Source organism: Capsicum annuum, chromosome 3, assembly GCF_002878395.1.
Source record: "Capsicum annuum cultivar UCD-10X-F1 chromosome 3, UCD10Xv1.1, whole genome shotgun sequence".
Lineage (NCBI taxonomy): Eukaryota > Viridiplantae > Streptophyta > Magnoliopsida > Solanales > Solanaceae > Capsicum > Capsicum annuum.
Genome location: NC_061113.1, coordinates 250212223 through 250231133, shown reverse-complemented (window position 1 = coordinate 250231133; position 18911 = coordinate 250212223). Strand labels below are relative to the sequence as shown.

The 18911-nt window shown below is 32.6% G+C and overlaps 3 protein-coding genes across 3 annotated transcripts; 2 read left to right on the top strand and 1 right to left on the bottom strand.

The window, feature by feature from the left end:
• The first annotated feature begins 306 nt into the window (after positions 1-306).
• On the top strand, positions 307-767 carry LOC124897178. Its single transcript, XM_047409788.1, has 2 exons — positions 307-553; positions 642-767. Exons 1-2 carry the CDS (start codon positions 330-332, stop codon positions 718-720), a joined length of 303 nt encoding a protein of 100 aa, XP_047265744.1. The 5' UTR covers positions 307-329; the 3' UTR covers positions 721-767.
• A 2672-nt stretch (positions 768-3439) lies between these two features.
• Positions 3440-4753, top strand: LOC107845308. The gene is made up of 2 exons (XM_047409787.1): positions 3440-3545; positions 4144-4753. Exons 1-2 carry the CDS (start codon positions 3489-3491, stop codon positions 4591-4593), a joined length of 507 nt encoding a protein of 168 aa, XP_047265743.1. The 5' UTR covers positions 3440-3488; the 3' UTR covers positions 4594-4753.
• A 1118-nt stretch (positions 4754-5871) lies between these two features.
• On the bottom strand, positions 5872-7919 carry LOC107865939 (transcription factor bHLH162-like). The gene is made up of 3 exons (XM_016712123.2): positions 7663-7919; positions 6472-6813; positions 5872-6210 (listed from the first exon to the last, which is right to left on the bottom strand). Exons 1-3 carry the CDS (start codon positions 7804-7806, stop codon positions 6142-6144), a joined length of 555 nt encoding a protein of 184 aa, XP_016567609.1. The 5' UTR covers positions 7807-7919; the 3' UTR covers positions 5872-6141.
• Positions 7920-18911: the final 10992 nt, after the last annotated feature.

Genomic DNA, 18911 nt, shown 5'->3' with positions numbered 1-18911 from the left:
TATAATAGGGAATAGTTAGTTATGCTTTCACGTTCTATCAACGTGAATAGTGGATACAATAATTATCCACTAACAGTCAGTAATTATTCTACCAGGACTCAGTAATTATCCTACTAACAGATTAGTTAGTAGTTTAATCTTACGTAACTTTTACATACAGATTTAGAATTTAACTTATTCAATTATTATTAAATCAGTAAATAAATTAATTATGTGGGTCATAGAAATTTACAGCCCAAGGCTATAGCTCAATGCCTCCCCCATGCTTTAGCTCAGTGCATCCATCTTTTATACGTACACATGACACACATTCAGCTTATCTCGCTGCTATGGATCGACGTCCACCTTCAGACACTACATTGTCAAAGTCCATTCAACCAGTTAGTCCACAACTTTCTAGGTCAAATATTGGAGCGAGCAATTCTAAGATGTGCAATTCTGAAGCATCTCCTAATCCTTCTTCGACTCCGTTTTCTGTTCACGGTCCAGATCTTCCACCACCTGGAGAGTTAGATCAACTACGGAGGGTGCGCATTATAGCTGATGGGGAAGGGTAAGCTTATTTTTTATTATATTCTAATTTCTATATTATTTTGTACTTATTAAATTAACTATTTTAAAAAAATTAATTGTTAATTCAGGTTTTATCCTTCCAGACTGGCTGCAAATGCAATTTCAGCAGGAATTCGGAAGCTTTATGACGGTTTTTATCCTTCTTAGGGTAAAGTTTCCGATCGTACAAAACAAGGAGTCTTCAATGAGTTTATGGCATGTATACTTCGGAACGATATTTTCAATATTTTTCATATTACCATGTGCTGCTTCAGTTTTGCTAATTGAATTATATCTTAACGTTTTGGATTCTAAACTCACTTGCAAAGTTGCTGATCTAGTAGTACATCTACAGGGTTGTTTGTTTTAACATAATTTATCTGAGTTTGTTTAACTATCCAAACTGATGCATATTAAAAGATGGTGCAAAGCAGATTGCAGGAAGGTTTAAGTAGCAGCAGAATTCAAATTGAAGTCCTTCTTGGTTAATTTCTTATTGGTTGTTGTTAGCGAGTCTTAGTTGTTTTCTGTTCTGGTTTGTGTTATATTTTTCAATTTCCATGTTGTGGTTGTCTAGTTTTACATAACATTCCAAAAAAAGCTTTGGCAGAATGTGTTGTAGCTGCCAGACGGATGGTACTTCTGTTGGAAGGTCCTGTAATAATATCCAGGTGGCTGAAGTAACTCAATACCCATTTCAATTTTCATCATAAATGTGCCAAGTGCCAACCCCCCAACCCCAACCTCTTAGTTATGTTTCAATTCCGCTACCCTTTCTCTTCCTGTTCTTATACTCTGTGTCTTTCTATTTCTCGTCTTCTCTTGTCACTCATAAAATATTTCTGCTGTAGTTACTGGTCTTACCACTGTTTTTTTTTTTTAAATGCTCTCAAGCCATAATTATTTTGCCGGGGGTCTTTCGAAAATGACTTTTCTACTTCTCCAGAGGTAGTGGTATGGACTGCGGACATTTTACCATTCCCAGGCCCCACTATATGAGAATACACTGGGTTTGTTGTTGTTTTGTTACGTGTAAGCCTTTTAGTTTGTATATAAGTTCAGAGATGGTTTGGGGTAAAGCTAGGATTTCAGATTAAGGCAGTCCGATGAAGTGATTTTTCTTTGTCTTAAATCTTTATGTTAACCTGGAGAGTTGTGAAGGCGTGACTAAAACCATTATGTGTTTAAGACTAGGAACAATATATATCACCCCTTGCAACCTTCTATTGCATGCTTATCTCTGTTTCTTCCCTTTTTCTTTTTCTAAAAGTTACATTGAGCTATAAAGTTCTATTATCAGTGTAGTAAAAGGATACACGACCGTCATCTTTAATGTTTTTCTTGAAAATGTCTATTTTATGGTGTGATTTCATTTAAGTTACTTGTTTCAGTAAGTAAATTGCGCGTACTATCCATGTTTGGTCTTTAACCACTTCTTTGTAATTTATCTATATGAATACGTTTTCTTCCCCTCCCTCCTTAAAGTTCTAACTGTTTTGATTTAATGTATTATTAGTTTTTCAAATACCCTTTCTTGAGACTTGTGTGAATTAATATGCCTCATGATTTGCACTAATTAATACTGTTCGCTGAATTATCGTTAGTACCTAGTTAAGACGAGGTTGGTGATGTATTAAAGCTACTGTTGTGATGCTTATTTACTTAATTAATATGCAATGTCCTCTTTTTGTTGTAATGTAATGCAGATTTTATGATAATTAACTTTTCGGGATCATGTGATATTATTGCTTGAGGCAGCTAATACATCCTATGCTTGGTAACATCATGAAATTATTGGAATATAATATATATTGCACTAAAAAAACATCCTGATTAATTTAGTACTTATGATGGATTCTCCAAGAAAAGTTTAGTTTTTTTTTGTTGTTTCAAAGTGACCCACTGGAGGAGATTTCGAAAAGCAAATCTAGAATTTTACTTGAGTTTTTGTTTTGTGACATATGATGCTGAAAGTAACATAAGTATGTTTAATGTAACATATGGTGTAGTTTAATTTAGAGTCAAATGATGATAAATACATATGGTTAGATATGTACTTATCAAATGTACTACCAGAAACATATAAAGAATGAACTATTTGCAGACCTCCAGCAGGTTGACCTTACCTCACACACAATGACTTACTTTGAGGAATTTGTACATTAATTATGGTGCCCTATTATCAGTTGAGTTTCTACAAAAACAAAACACCCCTTACCCTCAAGAGAATCCTGAAAAAGAAAAGGAAGTCAACAAACATTTATTTTGTCATTAGCAAGCTTTGTTTGGTGAGGTAATCAAACTATAGTTGTTATTATCTTTTGGTTGTACCAGAGTGCTGACCTCAATTATTATGTTAGTAACTCAGTTACCAGAAACTACATTTATATAGTTACTATCTGTAAAGTACAACTGTTTGTACTGAATTTCAAAGTGCTCCAAGTGTTAAATCACATTGAGTAATGAATATACTTTTTGACATGCATATTGAATTACTCATACTCTCAAAGCTATATATTTTATTTGCAGAAAAGCTGTACATGGAGCCTTTCCGAGGATCGAATTATTCAAAGTAATTTTAAGAAGCAGGCATTTCTTTATTGTCATGCATGCTTTCTAAAGCTCGAAGTAACGGACAGCGGCTTGGATGGCTTGGGTTGGATTATTGAGATAAACTTATTGTATACTGGCAATCCTCGGAATTTCAAAAGAAGATCAACTAGACAAAGGCAGCTCGAAAGTCCAAGAGGGATGGCTCATTGCACACGTGTGTTTCGGTGTCCATGGGGACAGCTAAGAGGAAATTGGTAATTATTTATAGATTTAGATGGTAGTAAATTATTTAATACACATATGGTTCACTGTGTTTATTTCATCTGCAGGAAGCATCTCTTGGTAGATCAGCCACTCGTAAAGAGTTATGGAAGAAGACCCATATGAAAATTAGAGATGGAAAAGAAGTATGGATCGAGACACAGGCAGAGGAGACATATGTAAGTTCAAATCTTACTTTTTTTTTACATTCAATATTACTAAAATACCATAATGTCTTAACTCAAGAGACAATGTAGTAGATATTTTCTGAGATTACAATATGTTTTCATTTGAATATATGGTTGTGTAGCAGCCAAATATACTCCACCTAGAGGTGTATTCCATAATAAGATGTTTAGGCCTAGCAGAAATAAAATAATAAATTGTTGCAACCACCTGCACATCTCCAGCTGCAAATACACCTTCGACAGATGTACTTGTTGTGCCCTCCTTGACCAGTATGTAGCCTGAGCTATCAAGTTCGACTTGACATTCCAACAGTTGGCTATTTTTTCTTTCTAGGATATTAAGATCATCTTTTTCCTTTTACTTTTAGGTTCATTCTTGATTGAGAATTGTTGCAAATAGATTAATGGCTATCAAGTCCCCAACCATGAACTACTGGAACACAAGAAACAAGAAACATACCATAGCCAAAAATACATAAAATTTGGATAACTCCATTTTTATTGTTCTTTCAAACTCAAAAGTAGTTTAAATCTTATTTATAATTTGTTTTATACCATTTATTATATACTAATCTTACTTTTAATGTAGAATCGATACGTTCAAGCAATTAAAGAGCTCAAAAAGAATCGATCGATAGATGATCAAGGCAATCCAATCATGCTAACAGAGGAGGAAACTCTCTCCTGCTGGCTGGATGTAGTTGGCGGCGTGTATAAGGGAAGGGCATACGGTCTTTGCTCCGAGGAGAACTTTCATCGCCTCCAGTGTGGATTGCAAGGTATAGAGGGGTCTACCACCATGCCAGATGAGCAGCTTGAGGAGATGCAACAGGAAGTTCGGGAGCTTGCTAGGAAGTACGAGGAGGAACGAAAAAGAAGGATGGATGAGGAGCGACGTAGGACGATACTTGAGTCAGACGTCCAAGAACTCAAAGCTCAAGTAAATACATTAATCAAGCTTCCTCGTTCTCTGCCCCCTAGCTCTAATGATGATGGCGAAGAGGATGAGGATGATGGAGAGGATAAAATGGATTATTAGGTGGTGTTTTAGTTTTGGATTTATTTAATTTGGAGAGTTTGAAAGAATGTGTTTTTGCTACTTGGCTACATACTTTTTTATACTTGTTTGGATATTATTTAAGTTGGATGAATATGTACGAAGTTTGGTTATTTAATTTAATGTTTGAATTGTTTCGGAAGCATTTTCTTATTGTTTTGCTGGTTGTTATTGGTTGTACGTTGATTTTCTATTGAAATATTTAATTTTGGTGCAGTGAAATGCTAAAAATAATATCAAATTAGCAAGGAATTTAGGGAGGGATATCTCTCAAAATATTAAAATATCAAATTATTTTTTAATTTAACTTAGCAAGGGATATCCCTCAATATATATAAATTTATAATTTTTAATTAATTTTTACATACCAAGGGTAGTCCCTCACTAAATAATAAATTAATATTATATATATTTTTAATATAGCAAGGACGTCTCTCACTAAATAATAAATTAATATTATATATTTTTAATATAGCAAGGAATGTCCCTCACTACATAATAAATTAATATTCTATATATTTTAAATATAGCAAGGGACTTCCCTCACTAAATATTAGACTTCCCTCACTAAATATTAAATTAATATTATATATATTTTCAATATAGCAAGGGTCGTTACTCACTAAATTATAAATTAATATAATATATATTTTTAATATAGCAAGGGACTTCTCTCACTACATTATATTTTTTTTAAAAATTGTAAGATCAAAATAGCGATGGATGAGTGTTGAAGTCTGACAGTACTTTGTGAGGGTCTCCCTCACTAATAATTAGCGAGGCTCAAACTAGCAAGACACCTAATAGTGATGGCTGCCCTCACTAAATCTTAATTAGTGAGGACGTCCCTCACTAAACCGCATGGCTAAAACAAAACTTTTTAATAGTGATATATATGTATATTGAAAATTTTTAATGAGATAAGTTCGCATGAAATAATATGTGCCAATGCACATCATATACCAACCTAATTTGAAGTGAAGCAGTTTTCGCAATAGCTATATTCTCAATCTCTAATTCACTTGTATCTCCTTTTATTGAATTTATTGAAATAAGTCCAAAGGAGCTGGGACTCGGGGATGGGGCTTGACTAAACTCAGGAAGAGCCACTAAAAAAGAGAAGGACTTTATATCCTCGCAAAAACCTAATTGAAAATTTTCATTAGGTTTTTGTGTACAATAAAGGCGTCAGAAAAATTAATTACTCTATTTGTAGCCTTGGGAAGTAATGATTTCTATGTATTATGTACACCATAACCATAAGAATGCCAACTTTGAATAACGAACAAAAGAAACAGTATGATTGTAATACAACATTCTATGTTTTTTGTCATAAAGTATATGAGTAGTATGAATTGTTTCAACCATGTGGTGCATTAAAGGTCTCAGGTTCGTGTTTTGGGTATGAAAAAATCAGGAGCGCTTCCCCCGAATAGGGCACTACGCAGCGCGAATCCGGATTAGTCAAACACCAGATGAGAACAAAAAAAAAGTATGAATTGTTTCATATACTGCTACGTAAAAGTAAATTTAGGAAACCAGCATTTGTAATCTCAAATGGACACTTGATGCATCAATCCCTAATCTCGTAATTTTCACCTGCAAACATTAGATAACAAGAAAAGCAATATTGTTAATTTAGTTGTCAAAATTAACTAGCTAATGTACTTATTTTCCATCATCTTTCATACTACTAGAACTTACATTCCATCTATTTTATTTCGTGTAGATAAATAGTCTAATCAATGAAAAATAGAAAGTTTAGCAGTTACTAAAAAATAGAATGATGTCATTTCTCTGTGTCCTATCAAACAAAGTTTCACATAAATTGGGATTTGGGACAGAGGAAGTATAAATCACCTGAGCATGGATCGTATAATAAATTGTATCTCCAATTGTTGAATAATCAGCGGTCACAACTTGAGCTCCTTCTTCCTCTATGATTTTTATAACCTCTTGCACTGTGAAGTTCTTTTGCAAACCACAAGTTAAAATCACCTCTAGAGTTGAACCCAACTCTCTAACTTCAACCATAGGTGTTTTTACAGAAGTATAAGCTGTTGTAGGCATGAATTTCTTTGATTGATCACCTGTGCCTTGCGCTAGCTCTTCCTTCCTTCTCTTTAATACCTCTACTATTTCTTTTAATTCCTCAATGTAAGTAATTGCTTGATCAACTTGGTCTTGTTGTGTCAGCACCTCCTGAAATTGTTTCACTATAGCAAGTCAGGAAAAGTGACAACCTTTATTTGAATTAAACAACATGCATGATTTACAAAATAATGTTAATAAATTCTATATGGATTCAGTTAGCTAGGCCAAATATAAAATCTCATCGCAAAACACATGTTTTCGGTACATGTATTTACTAAAACTTTTTTTCTCTTTATTCTTCATGGTACTGGTATTCCCAGCAAGTCGTCCAAATTCTTTAAATAAAAAACTAAGGGCTCGCTTAAAATTCAAGTACTAAATGAATAGCACGTTAAAAAAAAAAAATTAAAATTGAAGGAGAATAGGACCATGGTACATCCTATATATATATATATATATATATGCGAGGAGTTTAAGTTATATATACTGTTTGTGTAAGGATCTTTTTACACTTTCAGATAAGCGTCCTTAGTTTGTATTTTGCAGTTCCTCCTTTAATTTGTTAGTTTGTTTACTACCCTAAAAGCTTTTAGACGCTGACAAATTAGGAACTTCTTTTGCTAGGGGTAATTAATAATGATGCATGTCGTCCAAGAATTAATGTCTATGGAAATCATGCAGGTTTTATTTGCACTTGTTTGGGGTGGAGGATAAAGTTCAAGTGAATTTTATAGTATGTGGCAGCAACAATTGCAAATTGAATTTGAAGAGTTGGCTCACATACTAGCTAGGGCAGAGAACCTTTTAAGGTCATTTAAAATACGAAAAATCTAAAAAGGTTCTTATATAAACTTACACAGTTTCACTTAAATACTATGAAAGATCATGAAGTTGGACGTGTGTGTGTGCGTGCGAGCGTGAGAGAGAGGGTGAGGGGTAAGGGGTAAGGGTTTATACCTTAGTAGACTGATGGTGGTGGGGAGGACTTAGGAGAGAAAAAAGCTTAGAACAAAGAAGCTTCATTTTGATTCTTCTGTTCTTTTCCAGTGTTTTCCGATCTAGCTTTTCTGCACTAGTGCTAACAACATAGCTGCTTCCCATTTCAGTTGTTGTATTTACTTTTGGAGATCGATAGTATATTATATATGATATGATAGAAGTACAAGCTAAGTGATGGATCGATCGATCGATCGATCGATCTTGTAAAAATAGAAACGTACGTGTTCATTTATATAAAGAAGATGCCTTATTAAAGGAAAGAGCGAGGAATTTGCAGGGCTCAACCAAAAAGAAAAAAGATAAAATGTCTAGGTTGACCTAATGACCTCTCCTGCGTCCCTTCGTTGGAATAATTATGCGCCGCATCCGACCGTTTTTGACATATAAACAGTTCCTACTATATATATATTTCAGCCAAATCAACACCTGCTTTCATTTTCAACGAGCCTACTAAAATATGCCATAAAATTTAAAAAGTCACCAAAATAAAAATAGATTTGGCCTTCTCTTTTTGTCCATCATATCATATTTTCCCTAACCAACAGAGTTAAAAGTGAAAGGTGCACTTTTTTTGTGCACCATTCATATTTTTATATATACTGTACTTTTTTTGTGCATTATGTGAAAAAAAAAAAAATATATGGTGCATTTTTTTTTGCACTATATGAAAAAAATATATGGTGCACAAAAAAAGTGCACCATTCATTCTAATAAAAATATATGATTCACTATTTTTGTGCACTATTCATTTATTTTTATATGATGCACATTTTTTGGGCACTATCTATTTTTTTTCAATTATGTGCACTATATGAAAAAAATATATAGTGCACTATTTTTGTGTATCATTCATTTATTTTTCACATTATGCATAAAGTTATTGCACCATATATCTTTATTTCATATATGAACATAATTAGTGTACTATCTATTATATATATATATATATATATATTGCAAAAAAATGGTGCACTATTAATTATTTTTGATATAGTGCACTTATTTTGTGCATTATCCATTCTATTTTATTTATTTATTTCATATATTGCATTATTTAAATAATTTTTTTTTAATATATAGTGATTTGAGTGTACTTTTTCTATTTTCTTTATTTATTTTATCTAACACTATTTATTGCACTTTTTCTTATTTAGTACTTATTTAATTTATTTTATGCAGTGCACTGTTTTTTTTGGTCATATATTATTCTAAAATTTAAATTTTTTTTTTTTAGTTTTGTCATATATTGCACTATTTTAGTGTACTGTCTATTATTTTCATTTAGTGCACTATCTAACATTTTGATGTTGTATGAAAAATGTAAATGCTACATCAAAATGCTAGACAATGCACTATTCGATGCACTAAATGAAAAATATTAGATAGTACATTAAAATAGTGCAATATGTGACAAAATTAAAAAAATAAATTCAAATTTTAAAACAATATATGACCAAAAAAAATAGTGCACTATATGAAATAATTAAATAAGTACTAAATAAAAAAAGTGCAATAAATAGTGTTAAATAAAATAATAAAGAAAACAGAAAAAGTACACTTAAATCACTATATATTAAAAAAAAAAGTACTTTTAAATAATGCAATATATGAAATAAATAAATAAAATAGAATGGATAATGCACAAAATAAGTGCACTATATAAAAAATAATTAATAGTGCACTATCTTTCTTGCAATATATATATTAAAAAAATAGATAGTACACTAATTATGTTCATATATGAAAAAAAGATATATGGTGCAATAATTTTATGCATAATGTGAAAAATAAATGAATGGTGCACAAAAATAGTGCATTATATTTTTTTTTTTTCATATAGTGCACATAATTGAAAAATAATAGATGATGCACAAAAAATGTGCATCATATAGAAATAAATGAATGATGAACAAAAATAGTACACCATATATCAGAATGGATGGTGCACCTTTTTTGTGCACCGTATATTTTTTCATATAGTGTACAAAAAAAGTGCACCATATAAAAAAAATGAATGATGCACAAAAAAAAGTGCACCATATATTTTTTTTCATATGATGCACAAAAAAAGTGCACCATATATATTTTTTTCATATGGTGCACAAAAAAAAGTGCACCATATATAAAAAAAATGGATGGTGCACAAAAAAAATACACCATTCACTTTTAACTCTGTTAGTTGCAGACAATGGAAAAATATGATATGGTGAACAAAAAAAGTGCACCAAACCTATTTTGGTTACTTTCTACTTTGATGGCATATTTTTGTCACTTTTTAAAATTTGTGGCATATTTTGGTCGCCTGCTCTTCATTTTTATGCATCATCTACGAAACTGAGATATGAACTCATGATCCATGTATGCTCTGTTGAAGTCACTTTTTGTAGGAAAACTATTTAGTTATTTTAAAATAATTTATATTTGAAGTGTATTGAAAAAAAAATTCATGTCTTTAAATGTATTTTAGAAGTCATTTAAAGGCTTACTTTGAAATCTATTAAGAGATATACTTGAGAAGACTTGCTTTGAAAACCATTAAGAGATATATTTGAAAAGATTTACCTTGAAATCCATTAAGAGATATACTTGAGAAGGCTTACTTTGGAACTCCCTCAATCCTTACTACAATTTTTGACTTTTAAAAACATTAAAGATTACCTCTGTAGTTTTTCTCTTTCTTATAATCCTGCTTAATGATTGGTTATTATAGTTTAACTTGCTGGTATTTGTATTAATAATTTTGTTGATTCCTGTATCCTCTAATTAATTATGAAAGTGTTTGTTTAATTCTGAGAAAACATTTCACACTGCTGAAATAGTTTCTTAGGACAGTATCTAGTATGACTCAAGTATAATTACTATATCAATTAAAATAATATCATAGTAATATTCATTAAATATTCAGTATTATTAACTGTTAAGTATTGTTCCCCAACAATGTAAGAAACTATATGGCAAATAATTCTACTTCTGGTACTTCTGCTAACGAAGTAACTCCTAATACTTCTATTTTGGTTGTTCTACCATATGCTAAGCGATTTCCTGATGTTTCAAACATTGAAATATTTGCTAATGAAAACATTAAAAAATGGCAAGAATGAATTTTTTCACTACTTGATGTTCATGGTGTTGCATATGCTTTGTCAAAAACACAACCTGGTGCTGACGTTGATAGCCAAATTTTGGAGTCATGGCAATACGCCAATAAGGTATGTTGTCATATTATTTTACAAACAATTTCTAATGAACTCTTTGATGTGTAATGCAGTTGCAAAGAAGCAAAAGTCATTTGGGAAGATTTAATCAAGAAATTTACGGTTGAAGATGCAACCAAACAAAAAATTGTGATTGAAAAATTTTACAATTGACAAATGAGTGATGTGAAAGAAATAGAAATTCCAATAAATGAATATCAAAAATTGTTAGAAGATTTGAAGGCTAAGGATATCGCTTGATCAGAAAAATTTATTGTTGGAGTGCTGATTGAAAAATTGTCCAAATCATGAAATGGCTAAAAAAATAACTTGAAACATAAGCAAACAAATTTTACTATTGAGAAAATAATAGCTTATATTCTAATTAAAGATACTAACAGAAAGGTATCATTCAAAGCTAAGCAGGCTGCGCTCAAAGAAAATTTAGTACCAGGTCAACATAACAACAACAGAAGGTATGGCAATAAGTCTCAAGGTTACAAGCCTAATAATTTCAATTTTAAGAAAAGAAAAGGCACTTGTTTTACTTGTGAAAAAACAGGTCATTATGCCACTCAATGTAGGTACAGAATAAAAGATAACAAGAAAATGAGAAATCCTCCCAGGGCTAATTAAGCTGAAAGAGATGAAATAATTTTAGCTGTTATTTCTCAAGTGAATATGGTGGCACATATAAAAGAATGGGCGGTAGACTCTGGGCTACTCAACACATTTGTACAAATTGAGAAGCATTTGCCTCTTATACATCAATAGGAGATGACAGTGAAGTAGTCTACCTTGGAGACTCAAGAACTACTAAAGTCTTTGGCAAGGGTAAAGTGCTTCTAAAACTCACTTCGGAAAAAACTTTAGCCCTCATGGATGTGATGCATGTTCCTACAATGCGAGCAAACCTGATTTTTGTGGCTTTGCTGGATAAATCTGAAATGAAAGTGTCTGTTGAATATAATAATATTATTTTGATAAAAAATAATGTGTTTGAGGGAAAAAGGCTATTGTAACCATGGACTTTATATACTTAATATTATTAATGATAATGCATCAACTTCTACTTATATGATTGAGTCTATTTCTTTATGGCATGCTAGATTAGGACATGTTAATATTAAATATATAAAGAATATGCAATCACTTAGTTCAATATCTAGTTTAGACTCAAGTAATTTCTATAAATGTGAAATATGTGCTGAAGCTAAAATTACTAAAAAGCCATGTTTTTTAGTTAATAGAGAAACTGAACTGTTGTCTTTAATTCACACTGATTTGGGTGATTTAAAATAAACTATGACTAGAGGTGGTAAAAGATATTATATGACCTTTATTGATGATTTTTCTAGATTTACTAAGTTGTATTTGCTTAGAAATAAAGATGATGCATTTGATGCTTTTGTGTCTTATAAATCTGAAGTTAAAAATCAACTTAGTAGAAAAATCAAGAGAAATAGATCTCATAGAGGTGGAGAATATGTATCTTTAAATGCTTTTTGTGAAAAAAAAGGTATTATTCATGAAGTAACTCCACCTTATTCTCCTAAGTCTAATGGTGTAGATGAAAGAAAAAATAGGACACTGAAAGAAATGATGAATTCTATGTTAATTAGCTCTAATGAACCTGATAATTTATGAAGTGAAATTATTTTATCTGCATATCATTTACAAAATAGAATTCCTCGTAAAAGAACTAGCAAAACCACTTATAAATTATGAAAAGGTTATAAGCCTAATTTAAAATATTTAAAAGTGTGGGATTTCCTTGCTAAAGTTCTTCTTCCTGAACCTAAAAAGAGAAAAATAGGTTCCAACACTGTTGATTGCATGCTTATTGAATATGCTGAACATAGTGCTGCATACAAATTTCTTGTCTTGAAAAGTGATGTACTTGATATTAATACTATAATTGAGACAAAGAATGCTGAATTCTTTGAACATATTTTTCCACTATGTGATAAAATATCTCATGCACTTGTTGAAAGTGAAAATAAATCTACCTCTAATATTGAAAAACTGAGAAGGAATAAAAGACCTAAAAAAGAATATTTTTCTTATGGAAATGATTTTCAAACTTTTCTTATTGATAATGAACCGTCAAATTATTTTGAAGTTATATCTTCTTCTGATGCTAAATTTTGAAAATAGGCAATAAAAATTGAACTTGATTCAATTATGAAAAATAATACATGGGTTTTAACTGATTTACCTCTTGGTGCAAAATCAATTGGTTGTAAATATATTTTCAAAAAGAAACTTAATCCGGATGGATCTATAGATAATATAAATCTCGGTTAGTAGCTAAAGGATTTTCTCAAAAACAAAATATTACTTACTTTGGTACATTTGCACCAGTGACAAGAATTTCTTCTATTCGAATTTTAATTGTCTTAGCATCAATTCATAAGTTATTTATCCATCAAATGGATGTAAAAACAGCTTTTTTAAATGGGAATTTAGAAGAAGAAATTTATATGGTTCAACCTGGAGGATGTGTAATATCTGAACAAGAAGATAAAGTTTGTAAATTAATTAAATCTCTTTATGGCCTTAAACAAGCTCCTAAACGGTGGCATAAAAAGTTTGATCAAATCTTAATAAAAGACGTTTTTTCTTCTGTTGAGGTGGATAAATATGTTTATACGAAAGTAGTAGACAATGGTTATGTGATAATTTGTTTATTTGTTGATGACATGCTTATATTTGGTACATATTTAAATATTGTAGAATATATCAAATTATTTTTGTCTACTAGCTTTGATATGAAAGATCTGGGTGAAGTGAATATGATATTAGAAATTAAAGTTATAAGGAGTGAAGATAGTATAATGTTGTCACGAGAATATTATGTGGAAATACTTTTTAAGAAGTTTGAATGTTGGGAGGTAACTCTTGTACTCACTCCTTATGATACTAATTCTAAATTAAAAAAGAATAATGGTGACCTAGTAGCTCAGTCTAAATATGCACAGATTATTGAAAGTCTGATGCATTTAATGAATTTTACTAGTTCTGATATAGCCTATGTTGTGTATAGACTGAGTAGATATACTCATAATTCTAATAATGGACATTGGTCTGCATTAATGCTACTGATGAAATATTTGAGAGGAACCATGAATTTTGGTATCTCGTATAGTGGATTTTCTTCAATTTTAGAAGAGTATTGTGATGCAATTTGACTCTCTAATTCAGATGAGACAAAATCCACTAATGATTATACGTTCACCATTGGTGGTGGTGAAACATCTTGGAAATCAACTAAGTAGACAATCATTACTAGATCAACCGTGAAATCAGAGTTTGTGGCTCTAGAGTTAGCTGGTACTGAGGCTAAATGGCTGAGAAATTTCTTAACAAATATCCCTTTTAAAAAGGATGATTTGTTGCCTCATAGCCCTTTGAAAAGGGATGATCTGTTGTCTAATATCCCTTCAAATAAAGATGAGTTGATGTCTCCTATATATACATTGTGATTGTCAAGCCGCAATTGCTATTCCGTAGAATAATCTTACAGTTCTAAGAGTAGACATATGAAATTGAGGCAGGATATTGTTAAGCAGCTGCTGAGAGATGAAATAATTTTCATTGATAATGTGAAGTCGGAATTGCATTTAACCGATTCACTGACTAAATTCGTGGAAAGAAAATTAATTCTTCAAACATCAAAAGAGATGTGGTTAAGGCCAATATGATTGTCAATAAAGATAGTAACCCAACCTATGTGATTGGAGATCACATGAAGTAGGTTCATATGGGTAATAACAAGTCGATATTGACTCTGTGCACTTATTGAGAGTGCTTGAACTGCTACTAAAATGGAGGGATGAGTTATTAACTCTTAATGAATTCATAGTCCTTATGGATGGTGTATTTAAAGCAATGTACACTTGATGAATTCACCTATATGAGAAGTGGAATGAAGTCATTCCTATGAGACTTTTGGCCTTAGTTTCTAGAGCTCTCATGAATACCACGCACATGCATGACCTATTGGCGCAAAACTACGTAAAACAACAAAATTACGATCAAAATGTGATTGATAAAATCTCTGACTTACAACAAGAATTATTCGGTTCATAGAAATATTATATTTCACCGATAACTCTGTAAGTTAAATTTTATTGGTCTAAGTTTGGTTCATAGTTCAGAAGACACCCAACCTACTGCATTTTTTCAATGCAAATCCAGTTAGTTAAAATTCTTTTTCTATAAATTACTTTGAAATAATGTGGGGATTGTATGAAAATTGTTTAGTTATTTCAAAATAATTTACATTTGAAGTGTATTGAAAAAAATTCTTTAAATGTATTTTAAAAGCCACTTAAAGGCTTACTTTGAAAGCTATTAAGAGATATTCTTGAAAAGACTTACTTTGGAAGGCATTAAAAGATATACTTGAGAAGGCTTACTTTGAAAGCCATTCAGATATATACTTGAGAAGACTTACTTTGAAAGTCATCAGGAGGTGTACTTGTGAAGCTAAGTCTTACCTATTAATATTCCCTCAATCCTTATTGCAATCTTTAACTTTTAAAAACATTAAAGATTTCCTTTGTAGTTTTTCTCATTCTTATAATCATGCTTAATGATTTAGTTATTATAGTTTAACTTGCTAGTAGTTGTATTAATAATTTTGTTGATTCCTGTATACTCTAATTCATTAGGAAAGTGCTTGTTTAATTCTAGGGAAACATTTCATACTGTTGAAATAGTTTTTTAGGACAGTGTCTAGCACGACTCAAATATAATTACTATATCACTTAAAATAATATCATAGTAATATTTAGTTAATATTCAGTATTATTAACTGTCATTAATTATTATTGTTCCCAACACTTTTGTCCTAGGGTATCAAATAAAACTTTTCACCCTCAGTTTAGTTAAACAATAACATATTTAACAAGTTTTAAAATAAACAATGACACACTTTAGCCGTTTTGCAAGGAAAAAAGTAGAGGACATTTTCCCAAAGTTTGCACGATACTAGTTGGATACTAGTTGAGGTGTCAAAAATGAAAAACGTCTGTCTAGTTTAGGTGTCAAAGTGAAAAATTATGCAAACTTTAGGTGTCTATCGATGGATTCTACTAGTTACAAATTTGAATAATAAGTTATATTTGTTGTGTTGTTCTCCTTGGCTTATCAATGCCATGTAAATACTTAAGATATACGCACTTAAAAAAACCAACAGAAATCTACAGGCTACATTATACCTTCTTTATACTTATATACGAGATACTATTGCTATACCTGTAGACACGTAATTTTGTCCCCCTCAAAAGTTCAATTTTATTCATTTTTACCTTATCATATCATGTACCCTCACCCACGTGATTACATCCCACAAAAATACAAAAAAAAGTAACTCTCAACAAAATCCCTAACAAACTTTTATTCTTTTAACATCCTAACAACCCTCTCCAATAAGAAAATGACAAATCACCCTCTACCTACCTACCATACCCTTACCTCCACGTGGATCCCTCATTTTCTTTGGCAAAAAGAAATAAACATTGAGAAACTTCCAGAAAAGAAGGAAGAAAAAAAACCATTCTTCTATTTTTGGAAAATACAATATATACACACATACAAACAAAAACAAGAGGGGGTAACCTCAGCATAAAAAAGGAAGGGAGATATACGAAAAGAAAGGGGCTAAATACCCTTATTCTCTCTCCCTGATCCATCCTCTCTATCGCCGCCACCCACCGGCGAACCGATCCCCCGCCGTCATCGCCGTCATCACCGTCCTCCTCCCTTCAAAACCAACGTCCCGCCCCAACAAACCAGAGAAAGTCTCCGTTTGCTGGTGAAATAGTCCGCCTCCCTCCGTTCGCCGACGAAACAGTCACCACCACAAGCGAACACCGCCGGCCGGCCAGGGATCCGGGCACGATCAAACACCGAAAAAAGGGCCGCATTAGAAGCTCTCTCTCTCGGTCTATGATCTCTCTCCTCTCTCTCCAGCGAGACGCCGCCATCGCTTCAACCACAACGACGACAGCCAGCCCACCGTCGTCGTAACCAGCTCCTCTCCCAGCCCCCGCTCTGACCAACACCACCACACCAACGCCAGCAATCCCCAAAACACCAACCGGAATCTGGTAATAGAATATAGTAAACGGTGAGAAATCCATCTTCTGTCTGATCTTTTTCGGTGCCGGTATCTGCTTTCCCGTCATTAGTGTTGGTCGAATCAGTTTCAAAATTGCCAAAAGATCCTTTCCTTTTCGCCGACATCTAGATGATATCTGGCCGGAATCCAACTGTTTAATGGGTTTTGGTTACTATGAGCTCACTGGAGTTTAATTTCCGAAGATTTCGGGTGCACCGGAGCTCCGGTGTAACAGAAAATACAACGACCAACCCTCTATTCCACCCAAATCCGCATCAAACCGTTGTTCCCGATCTTGATTTTGGTTTAATTCTCACCGGATTCTCTTTGCTTCATTGAATTTTGGTCAGATTCTGAGTTGTTTCTGTCTGTTTACGCAATCCCGAGCTAATCGTAACTCGAGCATTATTATTTCTTGTTCCAATTTTCCACGTCGAGTTTGGATTCGGGAAGATTCGTGATTGAGGTTCTCCGTTCGAGTATTTTGGTCTTTGAATTTTTTTATCATCGACAAGGATCAGTTTCATTAAGGTCCATTTCTTTTATTGATCTTTATTTATTGATGTTGTGGGTGTGGATGATTTATTGGTTGTGTGTTTGGTTTGAATCTTCGTTGTTTGTGTTTGTTTGATGATTGTGACGTGGTGATAGGTTTCGATATTATGTTGGAGAAATTGCAATTACCGTGGTTGATTTGATTGAGACTTATTTAATCATGTAGGTGGAAATAAATTTGGGGACGGAAATCAAAAATTGATAAAAGTGAATATTATGATATTTTTGATACATTGTTGATGTTGAATGCGATATGTCGTCGAGCGGGTAGGCAAACAGTAAGTTCGGGTAGGTAAATTTTAGAATTAAGTGTTTTGTTGGATGTGAACATGGAGTAAGTGTTGAATGTTTTCTACTTCATCGCATTCAATTCAAAGTGTATTTATTTAACCGGGGAATGCCCCGAGGTAATTTGTATTTACTCACCGGAAAATGCCCCGAAGAATTTTGTACGCAAAGGATGCTCGTGATCAAGGCCCGAGGCATCGGGTAAAGCATAGTTTAGGACTAGTGTAGGTTATTTCAGTATTTTTATATTTTTTGGGTTGTAATAACTAAACTGGACTTTATATTTTGTTTTGTTTTGTTTATTGTTTGATTATTTTGCGTGCTTTTGTGTGGTTTATACATTTCGTAATGCCAAAATAGTTGATAAACTCTACCAAGCGACCGTGGTTGAACCATGGGATCGAGGGGTGCCTAACACCTTCCCCTCGGTCAACAGAATTCCTTAGCCGGAATCTCTGGTCGCAAAACAGTTTAAGAGTCAAATGGTTTCGAAAAGGATTTTCCAAAGGTGACTTGGCACACCGGATTATGCCAAGTGGCGACTCTGAATAAATAATCCTTTTCCGAAACAAATTTTTATTTCTTGTCACTTAAATAATAAAACCCTTTCGGACTTAAAATATACATTTTTTGAGTATGTAAGAAAGGGGTGTGACAGCTTCTGGCGACTCTGCTGGGGAATCAATGACAATTTTTCAGAATTCGAGCTATTTTTGGAGTCGTATCGGCTTTGTTTGGCATTACGAGTGTATAAGCATTGTTTGTGGTTATTGTTTGTGTTATTTTCACTTTTATGCTTTTTCGTGCTCTTTGTTTATAGTATTTATGCTATGTGCTACCTCTTTATATCTGTCATCATGAGTCCACCCCCCGGCCTTCTTTCTGCAACAAGTCCGTAGTACACGTGTTGTACACAACCACTAGTTGAGTCACCCTTATTTTAGGGGGGGAGCCGTCGATGTTATGGAGTACGTGGAAAGCAAAGCAGCCACTATCGACCATACGCTCCCCCGAACCGCCTTGTTAGTGAACCACAACGTAGG